This window comes from Procambarus clarkii, chromosome 59 (genome assembly GCF_040958095.1).
Source record: "Procambarus clarkii isolate CNS0578487 chromosome 59, FALCON_Pclarkii_2.0, whole genome shotgun sequence".
Lineage (NCBI taxonomy): Eukaryota > Metazoa > Arthropoda > Malacostraca > Decapoda > Cambaridae > Procambarus > Procambarus clarkii.
Window position 1 is genome coordinate 21,716,587 of NC_091208.1, and position 22,895 is coordinate 21,739,481.

Genomic DNA, 22,895 nt, shown 5'->3' on the forward strand with positions numbered 1-22,895 from the left:
TATAAAAGTAGTTTCAAGACTTGTTTACCATATTTACGTACATCTATACATAGAGTGCCAAGAATTATCTCTGTGATGCTAAAAACAAAATTCCTCATCTCACAGGGTGGTTAGTCATACAAGGCCATGTGATGAGTAGTCTGCACTGACAAACTTTAGAATGTATTATGGGGATATCCTAAAAAAACAGAGTGAATGAAGTATCAGTGATATTAAAGGGTCCCCATCCCGCAGGCTGGTTAGACATACAGGGACAGGATATGCTCAAGAATACGGGTTAAAAATGGATTGCAAAGTTCCAGATGCCTTATACTGTACAGGCTGGTCTGAAGGGTCTACTGACTGGACATTCAATAATGGAGTTTATGAATTGACCCAACTCCTGGTCACTGAGTCCACTCCCACCATCTCAGGGGTGGGAGATGGCAGATCCTGGCAAGCACTGTGTCGCACTGTCTGCTGGACGTTTTGTGCTGCCAATATACATTCCTGATGCCTTTTGGGCTCGATAATTTATCTTCTATTAGACCCAGTGTTTACAACATATAGTCTTAGCAACAGAAATGGGGATACCTAGGTCTAATTCATCTTCATCCTTGTTACATGCTAATTTGGCTGCAATGTCTATACATAATGGGTTATATTTGAGGTGGTATCCACACAAATTTGATTTTAAACCTTTTATCCTGTGCAGAGCGCCGGTTATAGCGTAAATCTACAACACACGACGATCCAGTCATGACGCATTCAGACAACGGTGACCAGAAGGCGGGGACCAGGAGCTGGTGCTCAATATGTGCGAATGCAGCTTCGAAAGAACACATGAAAGATATCTTACACAGCACCATTAGTCCCCCTTTTACAAGTGTGGTCGTCTCGTCGTTACAATGAAACAATGATAATTTGTCTTACTGCTGACAGAATAATTTGTAACATGTGGCCGGCAGGAATTATAGTGGTAGCCTCGAGACACTCTTCTTCCCCCCCCCCCATCCAGACCGCTTTAATCCACACATTCCGACCGCTTCAATCCACACATCACGATCGCTTCAATCCAGTCAATCTAACACGCCCCCCCCCCCCCCCCCCCCGTCACAACGGCTCACTCCACAGTACAGGGAACACCGACATGGGTCTGAGCCACGAGTCATCAACCACTTACGAAACCTGTACATCTTGCATCAATCACGGTGGCTTTCTTTACATTTATTAAACACTTGATGTGATGTGATGTTTCGAAATGTAAACAAAACCGCGATGGTTCTTGAAGGATGTAGAAGTTTCGCAAGTGAGTGCGTAAATGCCTGGTGAACCCCTGGCCCCTTCACTACCTTCCCAGCTGCTGCACACTGTTCCTCTCTGATCTAACACTTTGAACTGATTTAATATTTTGGGGTTCACACATAACTACCACTCGCACGACGAATATTATGGGTGAGGGGTGTGTCTAGAGAGGGTGAGGAGCACGTGAGAAAAGGTGAGGGGGAGTGGGAGATGGTGAGGGGGAGTGGGAGAGATATTGAGGGACGTGAGAGAGGCGGGTGAGGGACGTAAGAGAGGGGGATAAGGGACGTGGGAGAGGGGGGTAAGGTGCGTGGGAGAGGGGGGGGGTAAGGTGCGTGGGAGAGGGGGGCAAGGTGCGTGGGAGAGGGGGGCAAGGTGCGTGGGAGAGGGGGGTAAGGTGCGTGGGAGAGGGGGGTAAGGTGCGTGGGAGAGGGGGGTAAGGTGCGTGGGAGAGGGGGGGGGGTGAGGTGCGTGAGAGATTAAGTGAGGGGCGTGAGAGAGGGGAGGAGAGGATGTGAGGATGGTGTCAAGTTACAGCTTGGGAATATCACTCAGGACCACACCCTCACCTTACACTTCGGGGCAGCAGCAGGAGGTGGTACAGGGGTGAGAAGGAATCAAGAGCACAGTGGGCACACGTGTGGTGTGGTAGGGAAAGGTGGTAAATAATACTGTACCAATCACACAAGCAATAATGTTGCAGCTACAAGAAAGTGTATGCCAAAAACTTTTGATTCCCAACAATCCCACATGCACTAATTACATCAATACATGTTCCCAAGAATATTGGGGAATTGGTAATGATATTGAAGCCTTACAAAGATATCTTCAGGAACTCCACAAATGATCAGAAGACTGGCAAATGCTTTTTAATATTGACGAATGCAAGACCATGCATGTGGAGCATAAGAACTAATGCCATAACTATCAAATTAATAGCATTACATTATAGCAAATTGGTGGTGAAAAGGACCTTGGAGTTAAACTCCAACACTCATTAAAAGTTGCACAACAGGTAGGAGCAGCAGTCAGAAAAGCTAACCATGCAAACCCTTGGAATAATCAAGCGTACTTTTGACTTCAAGGAAAAGGTAATAATTCAACTGTATAAATCTCTGGTGTAGTAATCATTTGGATTACTGTATCCAATCATGGAGACCAAATTTTAAGGACATAACTGCTCTGAAGAAAGTGCAACCCTGGGCAACAAAAGTCATTTCAGAGCTAAGTCATCTCTCTTATGAATGGTTGAAGGCCACAGGGCTAACAACACTACAAACCAGGCATGACAGGGCAGATCTCATTGAAACTTATAAAATATTGTTTGAAGTTAGAAGATACTTCAGAATACTGAATATAGTTAGAGGTTAGAGGATGATGATCCGGACAATTTCTTCAAAAGGTCAGATGCAACACAAACAAGGAGCAATGGTTTCAAGCTCAACAAGCGACAATGTAGAAATGAGAACAGGAGATGCTTTTTCACCCACAGGGTTTCGAACCCATGGAACCTCATACCCGCTGAAGCTGTAAATGCCAAAACTGTTAGTTTTAAAATCTACCTGGAAATAATGATCAAGGCAAACGGGTAGTCCTTCGACAAGCCGCCAGCTTCCCGTCTTCGTCGAGGCCACTAGAGTTAGTGGCCCCTCAGGTAAATCAGTTATTCAGATACAATTTGATAATGGTCAAGGATGGGCCAAGTAAGTAATTATCAAAAAGAAGGCACCAAACCAGGAAGGCTATGTAGCACCACGATGGACCAAAATGTAATTTTTTCATCTTCTGGTGCGTGGTTTGGTCATCATGCTAACTCCAGATGCATCCTGTGAGACAACTAGCGATGGAAGAGGTGACTCCCCATTCATCGACGGCCAAGAACAAATATGCGTATGTGGTGTGAATGTTGAGCAGCTATTTATGTACAGTACACACCACATTTCAAGATGCTAAGTGCAGCTGCTGGGCTGCTCACTGACCAAACTCTGGTATGATCATTCAGAGCAAGACATCCCACGCAGTGCCAGTTCTTGACCATGCACGTGTTTATGAAGTTATTACAACATATGTCAGTTTTATGTGCATGCAAGTAATATCCTGAGCATCATTTGAGCTCCAAATTCTCCCTTGCATATAGAAGTGATGTTTAGGCAGCAATTATTACTCAAGGTGTTCATATCAAGTGTTAAATTAGGTTGTGTTATGTCACCTGGGAATCAACAGCAAGAGAGAATACTGTGCATAGATTTGCTTATTACACCACTTAAAGTAAAGACAATTATCCCCAATTACCATGTGTATATACATTTTCTCTTGTGTTTTAATTTAGTAAATAAATTTGTATGTTAAGCACATGGCGTTTCAGGAAATCGTCTCTCGCTCATTTACAAACTTTTGCTCTATCAGTTCCACAAACAGAGCCCCTACTTTTATACTAGCCCTATAAAAAATAAATTATTTTTTCCATGAACCGATTACTGTGGACCACTAGGTAGAGATCAGATATAGCCTAGCTGCACACACTAGTGCTCCAACATTGACGTAATCTCAGAGAAGAACATGGGGGGGAATGTGGGGGTTACCATACATGGCTAACATATAGGGAAAGTCATTTGTACACCTTCACAGGAAACTGGCGAAAGAAGCAGGAGCTACCCTCACCCGTGGGTAACATACAAGAGCCCCTCAGCTAGTAAGGCGCCACTCAATGAGGGGAATGAATGAGCAAGACGAGAAATAAAGTCCGAGGTTATATATGCGGTAGCAATGCACTGCAAACTTAAATATCAAGAGTAAAGAGGAACCTGTTTAAAATTGAATGAAAGAGCTGATGGGTGGTTCTCATAGTCATACACTGCCCAGTAGTAGACAGTCACTAGCAAGCCACACTCCCACACATACAAATGTTGTCTAAGCATAATTGTCAAATTTTGCAACATTTCTTGAACCTTGGAAAACTAGTGCTAATATGCTAGAAGCATTGAATGAAAACCTATTGTGACTGGGCTATGATGAATTCATAACAGTTTGCCAACAGTACAAAGTGTATGAAGACTTGCATGAGAAAATATATATTATATACATATATATTATATACATATATATTATATACATACATGAAGGCAATAGTACATAAACTGAAGACAACCTTGGAAAAGTAAAATATACTATAGCTGGAGGGCTGTTATGGCCATGCAAGACAAACTAAAATGAAAAGATGCTGGCTAGATCTGAAAGGAAAGAGTATCAAGATGACTGACCTGTGAGAAGGGCAGTCATTCACTGTCGAAACTGGGCTAAGCTAGGTGCAGAGGGGAAGGAGAGTTGGTCCTATCTGGCAGGAGGACCAAATAATTGTGGTGACGTGTCCAACTTACATAAAAAGAAAAAAAAAAGAAAAAGAAAGACAAAGGCGTTTCATGAAAATAGACGGGTCATGAAAGGTGGTATTCAGAAGTATTATATCCTTTATATGCCCAGAATTAAGTTATAAATGATCAAGGCTTGCCTTCATTCTTGTTTAATTTTCTATATTACTAAACTCATTAAAGTTTAATGTAAATGGCTTAGTACATGTCAGTACTGAACATTCTTAGATATCAGACATCATGTGCATGTGTGATGGAATAAGGCTGATGTTCTAACCTTTAAGTCCTTGCTTGTAGCTCCTAATGATAATATAGCACAATTCTCGTGCAAAATTATTTCCAATTTATGCTTGGAGGAGGATGAATGAAAATCTCAATTAATCTGCAATATTTTATTATTGAATCCTAACCTTACTAAATGTCTAGACGCGTGTGCTACCGCGTGGTCGGGTGAGGACTGGGTGGTGAACTGACGTCGAGAATAATAATGATAATGACCATTGCACGGGGCACGGGAGACACTTTGTACTGCTGAGGACCGCCACCAACACTAGCCCAAATTTAAAGGGGCAGACCACTTAACCCTAGTACTGCAATACCTACAATATTTGGTCCTGTTCCAGCCTGCCCTCAAGCTTGGCTCTAGCTGCCCTCTGATTTAGGACACTTATGTGCCTAAACATTTTATAGGTTAAAACTAATAAAATCTGTATTCTACAACTATTCTACACTACCACTTACAGTTACCCAATAAGTGGGATTTTATTGAATGGGAAGTAATATAAACTACAATAAAAATGTCTGTTAAAAATGATAGCCTTGCAAGAGGCTGAGTGAGGTCAGGGTTGAGGGCTGGCTTGGATTGGCCATGGCACCACCTGAAAAATAAACCTTTACAACGAGTGCTACCACAGCCTTCACCATAATGTAGGTATTTGGCCCAAACTACACCCACATTAAATCACGCGGGAGTCTTTGGGAAACTTAAGTGAAGATAAATCATGATATTTGTAAAGGATTTGCACATGATATAAATGAACACTAAAATACAACTGTATAGATTTATAAGTACTGTACTATACTAACTTGGGCTAACATATGGGTTTGTGCAAGAAGTATCTAACCTATTGTCAGGTTGGTTCAATGACCTCTTTGTAATCCATAAAAAACTACAATTACTAGCAACAATTTTTAACGAGAAAATGGAGATATCTACAATTTGTTTTAATACAGTCTCCAAAGTAACTCCGTAAAAAAATTGAGGCCACTAAAAAACCATCCTGAATCTACACAAAATGATATGTAAATTATGAGTGAGTGAACCCATGATTTATAAAAAAATAGATGTAAATAACAAGGTATGAGAAGATGTGGTATGGGCCGACAGGGTGGGTGGGACTGCTGCGGTGGGGCGGTCGTGTACCAAGTCGGCACAAGCGGACTCACTGGAGCAGACTAGCCTCCAGTGTTTATGAAGGACAGGACACATCTAATCCAAAACCAGTTACAAACATTCTCACTACACATTATGCCTTACAAAAACAACAAAGAAGGTCATAGGCTACAAATATAAAGCAGTCAAACATTTGTTCATAAGCCTCTATAAGAGGTCCTGTGTATATAAAACTTTACTCGAGACCTAACATTAGAAAATCTCAAACAAAAGGTTGACAATTTTGATGGCAGTCATTTGTAGCCTGTGTTACTTTAGAATAGTTGCAAACTGTCACCAGAGTATACCCGAAGATCTGCTGACTAGGTGCTTCAAGAAGCCTCACAACAGTTACAAACAATTCATAACCTTCATGTAGCTCATTGTCTAGATTAATTATACCAGTCTTTATATAAAATATAATTTGTTTGAGGACACAGGAAAATTACCACAAATATGGGAAGCTAAGCATAGCTCCTTCCTTTTTTCATACAAGCAAATAGCTCTGGAAAGTTTGTGGGTACAAACTATTTCCTCATCAAAATCCAAATACAACGAGTATTACCTGGTGATTACAACTTTTGCCGGCACAGGACAATGACGACGCTCGGCTACCAACACTGGCCACTCTCTACTAGCACAAGATGTAGAAAATTGCATCCTGTTAAAATGCATTATCAACTCCACAATACAGTAAAAGGACAAGTTAACAAAAGTAGATTTAAGGTGGATATAGATGTTCAATATCTAAAAAGACATACCCTTCCATTATTCCCAATACCATTTCCAGATATTTAACTTCTTAATAGCTCTATTAGAGAGTAGCCAGTAGTAGTTAAGTGTGAGGACAGCCTGAAGAAACATGTCCATCAGTTATTTGTCCACTATGCTATATGGAAAACTAACAGATCATTTCTTCCTCATGTACACATTAACCTGACTCAGGTTCAACCACTTTAAATAATTTCATGAAACGTACAATATCAATGATGTAAATACACTTCAATGCATACTCCTGACAGCCTTGATGTTATTACTAACCTTAAGTAATCAAGAGATATTCTAAAATTGGGTCCAAAGTTATTTGAATTGTGTGAAGCTGAACTAAAATGTCCGATGATGTGTACCTGAAGATAATTTAAATCCAGATTGAGAGGCGATTCTGTGTATCCTGGTTGTAGAAAAACATTATTGTTAGACAAAGGTTATGACTATTTATTTCCCTGTTTGTCACATTTGTATAATGAACATATTTACAAACATTTCCAATATAATAAACTATCTGCCAATTAGCAATTAGAAATCTGAGGAAATTTTGATGAAGCTAATGTATCTGTATGATGAAAAATGATAAACTCTCCAAATGCTGCAATAGTGAAAAAAAGAAAAACGTCCAGGTTTGCGGAAAATCTTTGCTGCCCTATTTATAGATGACAATGAGGAATGCCACAGGGAACAAATGACAAATGGTAAAATACACAAAAAGTGAAGACTGAACTCAATGATGGTGAATATTAACATCAACACTTGCAAAAATTATACATCAATATCAATCATATGAACAAAAGTATTATATTTTCCTATGCAAAGCCAAATGCATCCATACTGATTAATTTTCAAAAGGACTGGTCCAGTATTGTACAGGAAAACCTCTATATCTTTGGTGCTTTCAAGTGTCAGAAAAATGGGCTAAAACATGCAATTACTATATTATAAAATGTTGGAGATCCATTCACATACCATGGAAAGGATTATTAAAAAATAAAAAGCCATAAGTTGCCCTAAAATAGATTCTTCTCTTGTCTTTCATTGAAAGCAAAACTATCATACTCCCTTTCATAATTGCAGATAATCAATTATATAAACTATTATATCTATCTTTAGATATGTCAATTAGTACTTTTAATAGCATGTCATAAATAAAGGAGTAAAGTGTATTTTCAATATTTCATAAATAATCTAACCTAGTCTAAGAAAGAACTGAAGGGCCACTCATGGCTGACATTGAATGACACTTCAAAGCACTAATGATCAGAGTAGTTTGTATGTAATACACCTGCTGATGCATTCTTGAAGCTTTCAACTAATCCCCAGGTACACAAATGATGAAATAACAGAACAGCAAAGCAGTAAAGAGTCCAATGTTCACGGTGCGTGTTTCAGATGTTTAAGGAATGAGGAACAGCCCTGTGGAAGGAAAAGTGGCACAAGAGGCATGGGCTGGATATTTTCTGAGGGAAGATAAAACTACCAGATGAAGAGTAAGCGGGCTGAAAAAAGACAAGGCTGGAAACTTTGAATGTTTAATGTCTATGCAAGTCAAGTAACTGTAGTTTCTTTTATGATGGGAAATTGCTATGAGATGTATTAGTTATGATCAATGGGAGAAAGAATGTGCAGTGACGAAGAACCAAGGCAAAGGAAGCCTGGACAATGAGAACAGCCAACTGTACAGTGGTGGAGAGGCTGTGGGTGGCCTACGCTAGTTATGATTTTGGGAGGAAGATAGAAGGAAGTGGTATATGATGCAGGTGGTGGTGGATTTATGATACAGGTGGTGGTGATAATGGCAGTGAGGCGAAATACAGTAGACGAGACATGATAAAATGAGGATGGTCCCAGCCCAACAAATGCAGTGGGAAAGTTTTAAAATGTGGCAAAACAATAGTAAGTTTTAGATAAAGATGGTGCACAGGAAAAGCAAGTTTAAGGTTTTGGGGATAAGTGGAAGGTTAGGAGGTAGGGAAGCTGGGCCCATCAAAACACACAAGTGAGATCGAGGTGGCTTAAGCTCTTGTGCTCGTCCCGCAGGCGACACAAACGAGCCGGGAAGCCAAAGGCGAGTTAAGGGGCACAGTTTTTTTTTTCCATTTTCTTTTATTTATCAGACCTAAATATCAGCTCTATTTTTTGTACAAGTTCCAGCCCCACTTACTTTAGAATCTGCTTTACTATATCCATTCATGCATAAAACCTCATACCTTAATGCTTTTTGTACCGTGACACCCATAAAATGACTATTATCTAGGCTCATTAAAAAAAATGAAAATTTGTCCCAGTGCCACAGAAAATGCTCTTGTAGAGTGTGCTCCTTAAAACACATGAACAAGGCCTCATTGGTCTGGCAGGTGATAGGGCAACTGCTGCACGGAGCACGACACAAGGAAGGGACCTACACAGTCTTTGTCTCTCAAGATGAAGATCCTGAGGTGAAGCCCAATTTTCATTTGACTTCATCACAACAACTTACAGCCAAAAATGAATCTGGGCATGGACTTCCATCACAGTATATTAAAACCCCTGTGGAGTCACAGGTATCCGTGTTAGGAGCTCTGGTACGGACTGTACATGCATCTGGTACATAGGCTTCATACAAAGACCACTGATGAGTGGACTGTGCCCCCCAAGAGGTGTTTGATGTGGAGGAGCTTGCCACTGGCTACCTATGGAGGAGGCCATTTGGGTGGTTCAGTGTCAAAGACACAGGTCGCATCTCGAGTTGTACTAGTAGAGAAAAGTGATCTGAAATTTAAAAATTAAAAAATTAATAAGGTACAACAAGAAAAATTTACACTAACCCAAATTTACTTGTACAGTACTTTATAAAATGCAAAATGATTAATAAATTCTTAATTTATAAATTTAACTAGCTATTCAATCACTTCTCATGCATCACCCCTTGAATTTTTCATGAAAGACACGCGTTATATATTGTCCGTGTAACATACCATCCACTTATGTCCACACAATCATTAAAAAATTCTTTACAAATAATGAATGACCAACCTGTTAATATGCCCATTTCTGAATAAAGATTTTAATCCATTCTCAACATTATTAGTCATTACCTACTTACATGTACTACGGTATACAAATTTTACTTTCAAGAGAATGGACAAACATGGGTGTCTTGGAAAGGTTATTATGCAAACTTATTTTGGCAAACCAATGAGAAGCATTACTGTGTTAGGCCCTTTCCATGGGGTAGGGAAGCCCTTTCATGGGGACAGGGAAGCCCTTTCATGGAGACGACAAAAACTATAGGAATAGTGGGTAAAATGCAATATTCAAAATGACAAATTTTGATGCATATTGATTTATATACAATACAGAATTAACTGTATTAGACAATGCTACAATAATTTCAATGTTGCCTTTAGTTATCTGATGAAAAAGTTAAACATGTGGCCAATGTGCAGTCTAGTCAGAGAAGTTTCCCCACCTACTACAGCAGTAGGAAGGTGGTGTTAGTAGAAAAAACCTAAGGTACCCCTTACATACCACAGATACCCTCATAGAATAAGACAAAGGCAAAAGTTTTTTATGCTGGGCAGGCTCTGAGAATTGTAAAATTGGTGAGAATTCCTAAACCAGGTATGTGCTTGGCCCAACCACTGCCGATGTATGCTCTAATGTACTAGGTTTCCCCTGATATTCCAGTGTCAGAGGTTGGTCACTCTTGAATATTTAACTAATATTTGGGTTAGTGTTTACCTTACTGCCTTACACACTATGAAGGAAATGGGGATGAAGTTAAAATTGTCCACATCATATTGTATTTGCAAGAAAGATGAACAGTAGACATGTACACGTAACTACACTACACTAAAGTAGACATGTACACGTAAGGTTTCTTACCTGATGGGATATGAGGGTGTGGACAACCCATGACCTTGTTCTCTCTAAACCAGTCAGGGTCAATTGGCCCTAAAACTCCTAGAGATGACATGGTATCAGAACTGTGGAAGATGTAGTCTATAATCCCTTTGAAGTCATACCTGAAAGCCAGAATTTATAATTAATACTATAAATCATTTTCTACCTCCAATAATGAACTTCCATTCTACTTCCATTCTATGTCCATTTAAATTCTACAAGTGCCACTTTATACTCATAATACACCAAAATGACTTATTTATACCCATTAACCCTCAGAGTATGACAGATGTCACATGAAGTCTCATCACGCACGGTATATGTACGAGAATTGGGTTCTTATAAGTTCCTTTAATTACAAAAATACGACATCTCGCCGGCTTTTATTTCTTAAAATAATAAACCTTGTTACTAAACTTTTAATGAAAAGTTTAGAGAAATTGATATCATTACACCCAAAACTATTTATTCAAAATATTAGAGAGTTAATTTTAGGCATTTTTCTTTATTCACCTATTTTTTTCCCCAAGGATCTTACAAGAAAATTTATGGAGTAAATAAATCCAAATATCAGAAACTGATACATTATCAGAATCCAATTTAAAATTCTATATATGCAAGGAATTAAATAGAATTTCATTAAAAACTTGCAAAAGTATAGTATTTCAACTTAAAGTAATAATTTAAGAATTGAATTCAGAATTAAGTTAGGAGTCAGACACTAGTACAAATTTAAGACACCCATTGAGTTACGAGCAAATGAAGGTTTCCCTTTCATATATGGCATTCTTACATGAATGGGAGTCAAAAATAAATGGCTGTCTAGAGCAATTGAGTCAACTGCTGACTAGATGAATGCTGCAAAGTTAATGCAATATCATTCATTGATAATTAGGAACACTTCAGTGGAAAGAACGAGACATTTGCTCTCACTTGTCTAGGGTTGGGGTTGTAACTTTTGCCCCTTCATTGGTATTTGTAGTTGGCAGGGAATGAAGGAGGGGAGGGGGGGGGGGGGGGGGAAAGAGAGGCAAAGTTTAAACTGTTAGATGATAAAGATGAGAATGTATTTGGAAACAGGAGGCAATAGAGTACTGGCAGTGAACTGAATGAAAAATGTTTGGGTACAATAAATGGACACAAGCATCAACATAATACCATTCAGGTGTACTACACAAAAAAGTGCTACAGTACAGTATTAGAAACAAAATAGAAAAATGACGTGCACTTGTGTACACAAAAATGTTTATTATTATTGCACTTAATACAAACATGGATGAATGTAGTAAATGGGTAACTATTGCCTAAAATTAATGGACACCAATTACTTCACACACGACAGTATGGTTGGGTGAAGGAGTGGGGTCATGAGGGGGTGAAGTATGTAACAATATATTAGAGATATATTTCAGGTAAGGTTTAAATTAAAATGTAATGTCAAAAAGGGTATCAATACTATCTTGGCACCATACACAAGTACATTTTTGGAGCAAGCCAAACACTAATAAATATGTGGAATAAATATGAGGAAAAGCAAGTGAAGAAGTAAATTTAATGCAACTAAAGTATGGTAATTTAAATTAGGCCAAGCTAGGGGTAAGAGCAGCAGGAGGCAGATATGATGCATCAGTGCTGCCTGTAAAAGATATCCGATATGACTGGTACCACTAACCAACTCTCTCTTCATAGACGTTTACTTCATTAATCAAATGGCGATAGGCGACACTTACGTATAATTTGTATATGCCATGATTGCGAAGTCGTATGCTGCAGAGAGCCTATAGTTGTGGGTATAAATGTTAGCACTTGAGTTAACCAAGGAATTATTGTTCTTGGTCATTGCTATCTTCTGTAGGCAGGTCTTGTACCCAAAACCCTTGAAGTCTTCATGGTCCATAGAAACACTGCCTTTTGTTAAGAACTCAACAACACCTAAAACAGGAGAAATGCCAATTATTTATTTGAATTTAAGGAGTTTATAATTTACATCTTTACTTCAAGACAGGACAATAAGACCAAGTAAATAACTGTATGCTAAACGTGAAGCCCTGCAGGAATATTCTAAGTCATCATGTAGGAAGTGAATACTGCCTTTGGAGTACAGAGTTCAACTAAATGTAAAGGAACAAGATCATAATTTTCCTACATGGTACCATTAACTTTTTTGAACAAGTCAATTTAAATTAAACCCAGTTAATTATTTATAGTAGTTATATCCAGCAGTTGTTAAGCAGCTATTGTTTATCAGTTAAAAATATTAAATTAAATTAAAGAACATGATTTTCCGGATTCAGTATACTGTACTAATTAATGGCTATAAAACAAAAAATTTGTTTCAAAACAATTATTGTATCATAATATGGCTTATACCTGTCTTTTCTGAAAAAATGTTGCCTCATCACACTAATGTAAAAGATCTTTCAAAATACTACACACAACATGCAGTAACAGGATGAAACACGCACTTTATTAAACAATAATTATAGTAGTAACACCCAACCCATCCTTGAAAGAACAGAAGACTCAAGCAGAAGTACAATACTGCAAATGGGATACCTATTGCTATCCTGAAATGAGCTGTACATGCTGCATACTGGAACGAGTCTCGATTCAATTGTGGGGTACTCTGACCCGGCCCGGCCCTCTAGCAGTTCTTTGCCCACAGTCAAGTCCCGGCCACATCTTCATTTTTCTTAATACTGTATTATATTTTTGGTGGCCTTCTCTCTCAAGGCTTTGATGCAAGCAAGCAATGGGAGCGACTGTGGGGGACAGGATCTCGAGAATGTTTTCGCAGCCAAATAGGTTCAGTTTACAAGTTGGTGTAACACCAGCTTAGCATTCAACACTTGTCTCTCCCTCACTTGACACCAATTTACAGTACAGTGGTACCTCGGAATGCGATTGTCCCTGTATGCGAGGTTTTCGGAAGGCGAGGTGTATTTACTCCAAAAATTTGTCTCGGAAGGCGATGGTTACTTCGGGAGGCGAGTTTGGACGCGAGTTTGTTGATACGCGTACAGCCGACCTAGCGCGTGGTGGTTCGGCGATCGTCGCCGCCCCTCAGTTTATTATTGTCTCGCGCTCAGTGACTACCCCCACATCAATTCTTCTCGCGGATTTTCAGTGTTTTGTTGGATTTTTGGTGATTTGTCTATACAATTTGTTATTATATATCTCACCATGGGTCCCAAGAAAGCCAGTGGTAAGGATAAAGGCCAGAAAGCTCATGTGAGGATGACAATAGAGGAGAAACAAGAGATCATTCGGAAGCATGAGAACGGTACACGTGTTGTTGAACTTTGTAGGCAGTACAACAAAGCCACATCAACAATATGCACTATACTTAAGAAGAAAAATAAGATTATGGGTGCTAAAGTGGCAAAAGGAGTAAGAACATTAACGGCACAAAGACCACAAATACTTGAAGAAGTGGAAAAGTTGTTATTAATTTGGATACACAACAAGGAGTTGAGGGTGATAGTGTTTCGGAGGCCATTATTTGTGAGAAAGCCAGGGTGTTGCACGAAGACCTTCTAAAGAATACCCCTGTAACAAGTGATGCAGATAAGAAAGAGTTTAAGGCAAGCAGGGGCTGGTTTGAAAAATTTAGAAGGAGAAGTGGTATCCATAGTGTTACAAGGCATGGGGTTACTGTGATGTGATTATGGAAGGGGACTCCCCTTCCAAACAGTAACTCCTCTCCTCCTCCCCCCTCCTCACCATCTTCCATACGCCTACAGCACTCGACAGCAAGGTAAGTAATAACTGGAACACAGTTTTGTAGGTTTATTTAGATGAATTAGGTATAAAAATTTAGTTTGATGTGGGGTTTTTGGGGTAGTCAGGAACGGATTAATTCATTTCCCTTTATTTCTTATGGGGAAATTAACTTCGGAATGCGAGTTTTCGGAAGGCGAGGCGTCTCCAGGAACGGATATAAACTCTTATTCTGAGGTATGCCTGTACATGGTTACATCTCTTGCTACAATGCTTCAAAATCACTTCAAGTTACTTACATCAGCCAAACCATCAAATTTTATTCTTTAACCATTTCGTCTTCTGTGAGAACCAGCCTACTTTTATCATTCCAATTTATATGGCAAGTATTTTCCTGTCTATGGAAACAATAAATCAATACTCCTCTGCCCTTTCATCAATGGCTTGGTAAGATCTGATAAAATCCACTTATTTATATCACACAGTATGATCACATCTTTCAACCCATTTCCTATTTTCATGGAGTGTGAAGGCATAAGCCAGGAGGAAAATGTAAGAGGAATGTAAGGAAAGCAGATCAAAATTACACAACTACAAAAAATTACATCAGTTCACCATATCTTCTGTGCACATTATTGTAGAATCAAATAGCCTTTACCTACTATGTACTGTACTGCAATTATTCCAGAACTTGCCTGAATCTGGGAGCGAGTTGAGGTCACCACACAAGAGAAGCTGAATGGAACCAGGGTCTATTTTTCTACCCAATCTTGATCTGTGCTGCGATTCATCAACAATTTGACCAATTATTTGCCGTATCTCGCTCATCAACATGATTGTCTGAAAGAAACCAGTTTCACTCAATACATTTCCTATTTGTGCATATAGTTTGTGAAGTCAAAAGAATACAGCATTCGTTTATAAACTTGTGAATGTCAATTCATTACAGATGCTACAAAGTATAGAATATACATTACACGACGGATGAAATGATGACATACCTGGATGAGTTTGACGTCACAAAACTCGGGGTCCCAATGAATATGGGCTGTACAAACTAGCACAGATTGGTTCACTTGGGATTTGTCTGGCAGAACTTCTAGGATGAAAAATAAAATATTATTCAAAGCACATCATTAATTTAAATTTCCTGTGCACTAAAGGAATCCTACACAAAGTTGTAACAGTATTGAGTTAGGTTACTACTCTCCAATACCTTGTATGTCTAATAGCAAACACTACTTCTGTCGGCCACTTACAGATTAAAATAATTAATTCATATTAAGAGGATATCTATTACTGCTGCTGTTAAAAGCCCAGTCTTACCATATTCTGTTTTTTTTTTCAGGAATATTCCTGCATGGGCCCTAAACCTCTGGCTGGCCCATTAATTGTACATTTATGATTAAAATAATTACACGTCAATATTAACAATAAAGTCACAATATATAACAAAACACACAGTACTCTATAAACTAAATGCAAAGAACAAGAATTGGGAAACAAATCTCAAAATACTGATGAAAATAACATTAAAATATTTGTTTAATGTGATAAAAGCAACACATACATAAAGACTACACAACTGATCTCCCGGTTACATTTGTGCAACTCACCTGTGTTCTCCCAAGCTGCTTCCTTGGTCTCCAGTAGTGCAGCAAGGCCAATGTTGTCCTTCGTCATGACACGGTTCAACATGTCTTCTGATCCATCATGATTTGCCATTGCTAACTGGTTGAACTCTATCAATCGCTCTTTGACCAGGGTAAACCTGAAAATATAAAATGCCATTCTCTAGATCCATGCTCTTTTAGGAAAACAAGAAAAAAAAACTAAATTCCTTAACATATTCCACAATCTGGCTAACAGTGAAACTTTTCTGCTAAGTAGACTGGAACAGGTGTTTGAGGTTTGCACTCACTATCTTAACAGTGAAAATATAATCTGGTAAACAAGTATAATCACTTAAGCATTTTAAATATCAAACATTCTACACCAAGTTATTTTACATTATCTACAATGATAAATAATTTGTAATGTATTTTCTTGTCACTTCTAGCCTCAAACCTCTGGCAACACACACTTAATTTACTCCTCTGGAAGATTATGATCACTTATTCAACCATACGATGTGTACATTACGTAAAATATTCAACCTTTATTGCTAAGCAAATATGCACAAACATAGGAATATTTCAACTAAAATGAGTTATATTTATGAATTAATTCAAAGAATGAGGCTCTGCCAATAGGCTGTAACTGCTCAAGAGGAAACTATGTTCCTAAAAATCATGGAGCCCCCCATAAGTCATAACAAGGTGCCTACTGCATGTCATCAATAAAAACAGTCACTGGTCACAACCTAAAACTTTAACCTCTACACAAAATTGTAAATAAATAAACTGTAGTACAGTACAATATTGGTCTGCAGAATCTATACTGTATAATTTGTTCTTTAAGGAACTATATTGGCCACAGGCATCATCATAGGAACCGATTTGTATTGCCAAGAGGCGGGTAACACACGGCATCAGCTTATAAAGTATTACCTCTACCATTAAAATAAAACGGTGCTATCATTTTGTAAATATTAAGACAATATTTTCACTACTGTATAATATATATCCTACTTTCAATACTGTACACATACCTGTACAACAACTGTTTAAGATAGTGTAAATAGCTCAATGGCATACAAACATTTTGAAACATGCAGGAAGTGACAACAAAATTGGTTTCTGAGCAGAACTATGCACACACCAGACCAGCAATAGTGCAAGGAATAATTTTTTTACTATATCTCTCATTCCTACTGTACCATTATTTGTTTTTTCACAATTGGTTGGAAGTACAGTGTACTGTATTTAGTTACTGTAATGGGAGGGGTGAGGCCAAGAGTAAGCCAAATATTAATATCATATTTCTACACTAAAAATATTCAATTCACAAATACTCACTTGCTAGTTCTCCAGAAGATGGCGCAACCGTCAACGTATTTTCTTTCATTTTCAGACATGTGCTTTGCTCTAGACTTTGGTGAGAAAATTCCATCATAACCATCATTCTTTAGTTCAGGAAGAAAAAAGTTGAAGAACTGGTCTGTTTCTACCTCCTGCAAGTACAAAACAGTTATTACTTTAATCATCACATCAGTACTGTAACTATGTAATAAATCATTACCAACAATGTGAATGCATACAAGAAATGTAAATTTCTAAATTTCTGTAAATTTGCAAAAATCTTGCACAAATATTACAAGACTTCATGAAGTTAACACACATTAGAGGGGGCTACAAGCAGATTTCTAAATTTGAAACGACTTTGTGGTGTGTATTAAAAAAAAAAAATAATCAAGGTTATTTCAGGATTGGATTGACAAGTTTGCAGTCTCTTTCCTATACTATACCAGGATATGGCAGTTTGAAAAGATCTCTTATGCCAGTTTTGAAATGTAGACTTCTATTGAATGGGTCAAGTCTTGTCCATTTGGGAACAAAGTTCTTGTGCAGAGAACAAGTCACAATAATGTGGCTAGAAACTAATTGCCCAACCCCCAAATTTTAAATTATATGAAAGTGACTTTCGGTTAATCTTGGATCCCAATCAAGTCTGGACTGAATAGGGTCCAGGTCAGTCCAAAATATCAATACTTTTCCTTCATTTCTCATGTGTAGGTTGGGTTATAAAGACCTTGTCTAAGAAAGTAACCAAGTGGTCAAGCTATAAAAAAAAAAAAAAAAAAAAACACTTGCCTGTAAAGTTATGATGTCTGCAAGGTAGTGTTTGATCTCATCCATGATGCCTTTCTTCCTGTATTCCCACTCCAATGCCCACGAAGGACAGTACCCGTACATTTGTCGTGTTGCATACTTGTCACATAACACGTTGTAACACATCACAGTGAATATACCTGTAACACAAAACAACTATTAATATACAGAACTAGGCAATGAAATGAGTATCAAGAGTATTAGTCCCCACTAAACACTTATACATGTAGGGATGGTCAAGAGCAACCTTGGCAAGCATGTGTGTGTGTAGGTTCAAGAAAGCAGAGCACGCAAACCTCCTTTTCTACAAGATGATCAGATCTCTGCTGAAGTGCCCCCTCCCCCATTAGTGCATTTTGCAACTTGGACTAACAAAGAAATTACATCAAGTTCATAAGGACCTTTGCTTTTGCAACAAATACCCTTCCCTTAAGTGATAATCAGAATAGACCACGGCACACCGTCTTCAAAATCATACCCATAAACAGACTACTAAACTTACATTATATATTTATATGCATATTTATACATATACACATACATATACACATACATACACACACACATACTCCATTTTTCCAATTATAAGGGGAAGGATTTCTGGTCAGTGTTTCACCTTTGAATTATGTACTGTGGGGTGGGGTTTTCATCTAGTAAATCGAGGCTCTTGGGCCACCAGCTGTGGGACCGGGGCATCTCATCTTTGAGTAATCTTTCTAATATTGGGTCTTCTAACATTTCGATGGTGTTCCACACCCTGATGGCTTGGTGCTGTAGTATGATGTTTAGTGGCTGTATGTTCAAGAGCTCATGAAGCTTCTGGATTGTCTGATCATATGGTGGACGGTGTTTTGTGCCTTGTGCCCCATTAGTGCCTTGTTTTGCACTGCTTGCAGTGTCTGCATGTTAGTTTTCTTCAAGGTGAGTAGTGGTACTGGGGGATACTCTAGATGCGGCCGAACTAGAGCCTTATATAGGTGTATCTGAATGTTTGTAATGAGGCTTTGGAATCTCCTCAGTTTTACTAAGGCTGCTTTGGCTTTTAGTCGGTCCCTTACATGAATTTTGATCCCTATTCTATTTATCATGGGTCCCAGTATTCTGCCTACCTCTGCATATTGGATCGGGCTGTTGTCATGGATAATGGGGTCCGGGTTTCTTTTTGCAATGTGTATTACCTGGAACTTGTTTAGTTGTGCTAATTTTCCATTGCTTCTCAAAGTTGTTTATGAGTTCAATTGCTGCCTTGGTCTTGTCGCCTAGTAGCGGCTTTGATGGTCCCGGTTGGCATATTATTTGAGTGACATCGTCACCCAAATCACCCATCGTCAGCGTATGTGATGTATTCTCCATGTTGGGGTAGGTCAGCTGTATACATGTTGAATAGAGTGGGAGAGAGGCAGCTACCTTGGGGTAGGTCAGCTGTATACATGTTGAATAGAGTGGGAGAGAGGCAGCTACCTTGGGGTAGGTCAGCTGTATACATGTTGAATAGAGTGGGAGAGAGGCAGCTACCTTGTGGTACTCCACTTTTCAGTTGGATTGTATTAAGTTGGAGGGGGGAAGGATCACCTCCCCCCCCTTCTCCACCCTCCCTGCCTCTCCACCCCCCTCCCTCCCTCCCTGCCTCTCCCTCCCTGCCTCTCCACCCCCCCCAACTCCCTCCCCACTACCCACCCCCTTCTCCACCCCACTCCCCCCCCCCCCCATCTCCCTGCCTCCCTTCCCACAGCTCTCCGTCCGTCATCTATGGACATCCATATATGGTGAAACATGTGAAGAACCTCTCACACACTCACAACTCCCTGACAAGAGGGAGCCAGCTTAGCTTAGCTGCCAACACCCACACATCGTGTCAGCAAGGCGGACAGCCCGCCTGCTTTCATACCTCTCACTGTATTTCCCACTTCTATAGTTCCCTTCACCTATGCCTCTCTCCCCCCCCCCCCCCCGAAAAAAAAAAGGTCCACTCACAGCAATATCTACAAATATCTAGACCATGTCCACAGAGGTTGCAATGAATGAAGCAAAAACTTTCAGTAATGAAGCAAATTAGTTCAGGTAGAAAATAAAGGAGCATGTTGACCTGTTGGGTTAAGTGTGTAGAGAGTGGTGTTAAGGAAGCAGGGTTGGCAAGGAGCGCTGGTACTCACATGAAGGTTTAGTTCTGTCGGACTCTGTGAGGGGTATCCACGGTCTCTGGGGCGGCTGAGGCGTTGTTACTGCAATGAAATTAAACATTAATACTCCACCCAAATTACGCTACTGAAATTATACCACTTAAAACAAAACAAAAATGCTGAACATCTGTACAGTACTAATTTTTAAATATGAAACGATTATTTTAAAGCAATAATATATATAGGCAAATGCCGTATATTTACACAACCAGATATCATTAAACAATATTTCTCACTACACCAACTATTAAACTAATAATCAAGTCCTGGGATTATGTTTCATTTTTCACTACTTTATAAAATGGGATTCGATTAAAAAATATAATAATAATAAAATACAAATACTTCATTAAATCATTGATTTAGATAAAATGACAGATTCAGTCATCTGGGTGGTTTAAATCTTGTGAAAATATTGCATTAGAATCCTACACGGTTTTGACGCCGCGTGTAGTCATTGAGTGCTTGGTGTGTGTATCAGGCCCACGACCTACTGCCATACGCGCACTACAGCACAGCCCCCTACACCATCTACAGTCATTGAGTGCTTGGTGTGTGTATCAGGCCCACGACCTACTGCCATACGCGCACTACAGCACAGCCCCTACACCATCTACAGTCATTCAGTTTGACTGCACACTGAACCATTCCTTGGACTACTATACACGTGTCTACTATAGTAAACCTACAAAAATATTTAGTTACCAAAAAGGCAATACGAACATTAAAAAGTCATACACGTTATAAGAGCCCGGCTAGGACATTCTGATTTCAATATATTTTAGACTATAAAATAGGGCTGGGAGTATTTACAGTAAAGTATTGTAATACCAGCAGACAAGTATACTCTACATATATGCACATGTCTGCTTGTGGTTTCCTTCACGAGTGTTTACTATATAAAACAAAGATACGATTATTAAATATTTATATTTTGATTTGTTTGCATAGAGGCATGAACGGTTATGTAACTCACAGAGTACCTTTGGCACATTGCTCCGTGATATGTTGGTGGTGAGAGGTATGTGCGCACACCTGTGGGTGCTTCTCACGGAGAGACGTGTAGGGGGGATACGTTGAGTGGAGGAGCGTGTTACTGGGAGCCACCACCATCTTTGCTTCACCCATGTTGACCCCATACCAGCTGCCAATAGATCCATCATTACCTGGCCAGTATCCTCCTGTGGTCTCTGCTTCAGTACACTGTAACAAACCTCCACGTGTCACGTCAGAGGTGCGTGTATGGTACATGTAGGCGGGCTGGCTGCACGCCATAGACACCGGCTTCTCAAGAACTGATGCCCCAGAGCCATGTTGTGAGCTAGCAAGTTCCCAGTCTAGCATAGTTTTGAGATCGGCTAGTGTATTACCAATAGCACTCAAGTGAGATTCAAGCGTTCCCTTGCTAGCCGCTTCCATGGCGGAGGAGTAACGGCGAGCTTCTGGCAGCAGCCAACTAAGCTTCGTGGTCATTGTGTGCGCCATGTCCCCAAGCACCTCCAGGTCCTTTATTATACTCGATGCCTTCATGGGTCGCACTGACGGTCTGTTATTAACATCAACACTTACAAACTTTGGGATGGTCTTGTTCTGCGTGTTTATTACTGAGCGAAGGGCCGACAGCATCTCAAACAGGATGCCTCTCACCCCCTTCATATACGACAAGGAGAAATTATAGGAAGCAAGTATGGTTCTAGACTGATGGACTTCCTGCAGACTGTAATGTGACGCTGTGAAATGGACTATTAATTCTTCATCCATGTCTGAGTTTACTGCTTGCCACAGCCAGTAAAGCAAATCATTTTTAATTACAGTTGGGCAATCTTCCAGGTTCCCTTCTGTAAATGAAGGTTTTGTATCAAGAATTTGCCCGGTTTTACAAGACTGCTGGAGACTGTCCCTATCAACGGCCTCACTGCAAGTGGAGACCGTACTGGAGTTTAGCACTGTCAAGGTACTGTTTAAGTTGTAAGACGACAAACTGCTCATGTTGAAGCCTATGAACTCGCATTCCATGAAAAATTTGACAAGCCAAGACTTCATGTGTTCTACAGCCTCCTGAAAAGCGTAGTCCTCAACACTGAGGTCATGATCACACATTGTTCTACAATCCTTGTTGATGACTGGAGTAATCCATCTTAATCTAGCGTGAAGTTGCTCCAAGAGACGGTTTATACTTTTGACTTCCTTGTGCATGCACTTCTTGGACGCGTGACACCCGAACACTGCCTTTGTGCTAACAAACTCCGGCAATTCATTCCAAAAATTCTTCATTAGCTTCCAGATTTTGAGAGTTACTAAAGGAACAGCTATATTCTTTTTTTCAAGGACAAACCAGTCAGTCTCCTGGAGTGGTTCTGGATCTTGTGTATCGTGTGTAGGTGTGGGGGACCGGCACAGGTGGTGGACAGACACGGCGCCACATGGGGATGGCGGGAAGGCCCGCAGGTGTGCCTCTGGAGAACATTTGTTGATGGGACTGGCA

General features: G+C 39.6%; 1 protein-coding gene across 2 annotated transcripts; it reads right to left on the bottom strand.

The window, feature by feature from the left end:
* Positions 1–5,029: 5,029 nt before the first annotated feature.
* LOC138353684 (uncharacterized) lies at positions 5,030–22,895 on the bottom strand (the record flags this gene model as incomplete). Of its 2 annotated transcripts, none has more annotated exon segments than XM_069306964.1 (10): positions 5,030–9,606; positions 10,723–10,862; positions 12,471–12,672; positions 15,156–15,300; positions 15,462–15,556; positions 16,077–16,231; positions 17,418–17,572; positions 18,213–18,370; positions 20,384–20,452; positions 21,394–22,895. In XM_069306964.1, coding segments are annotated over 10 exon segments (2,704 nt in total), but the record flags the coding sequence as incomplete, so codon positions are not given.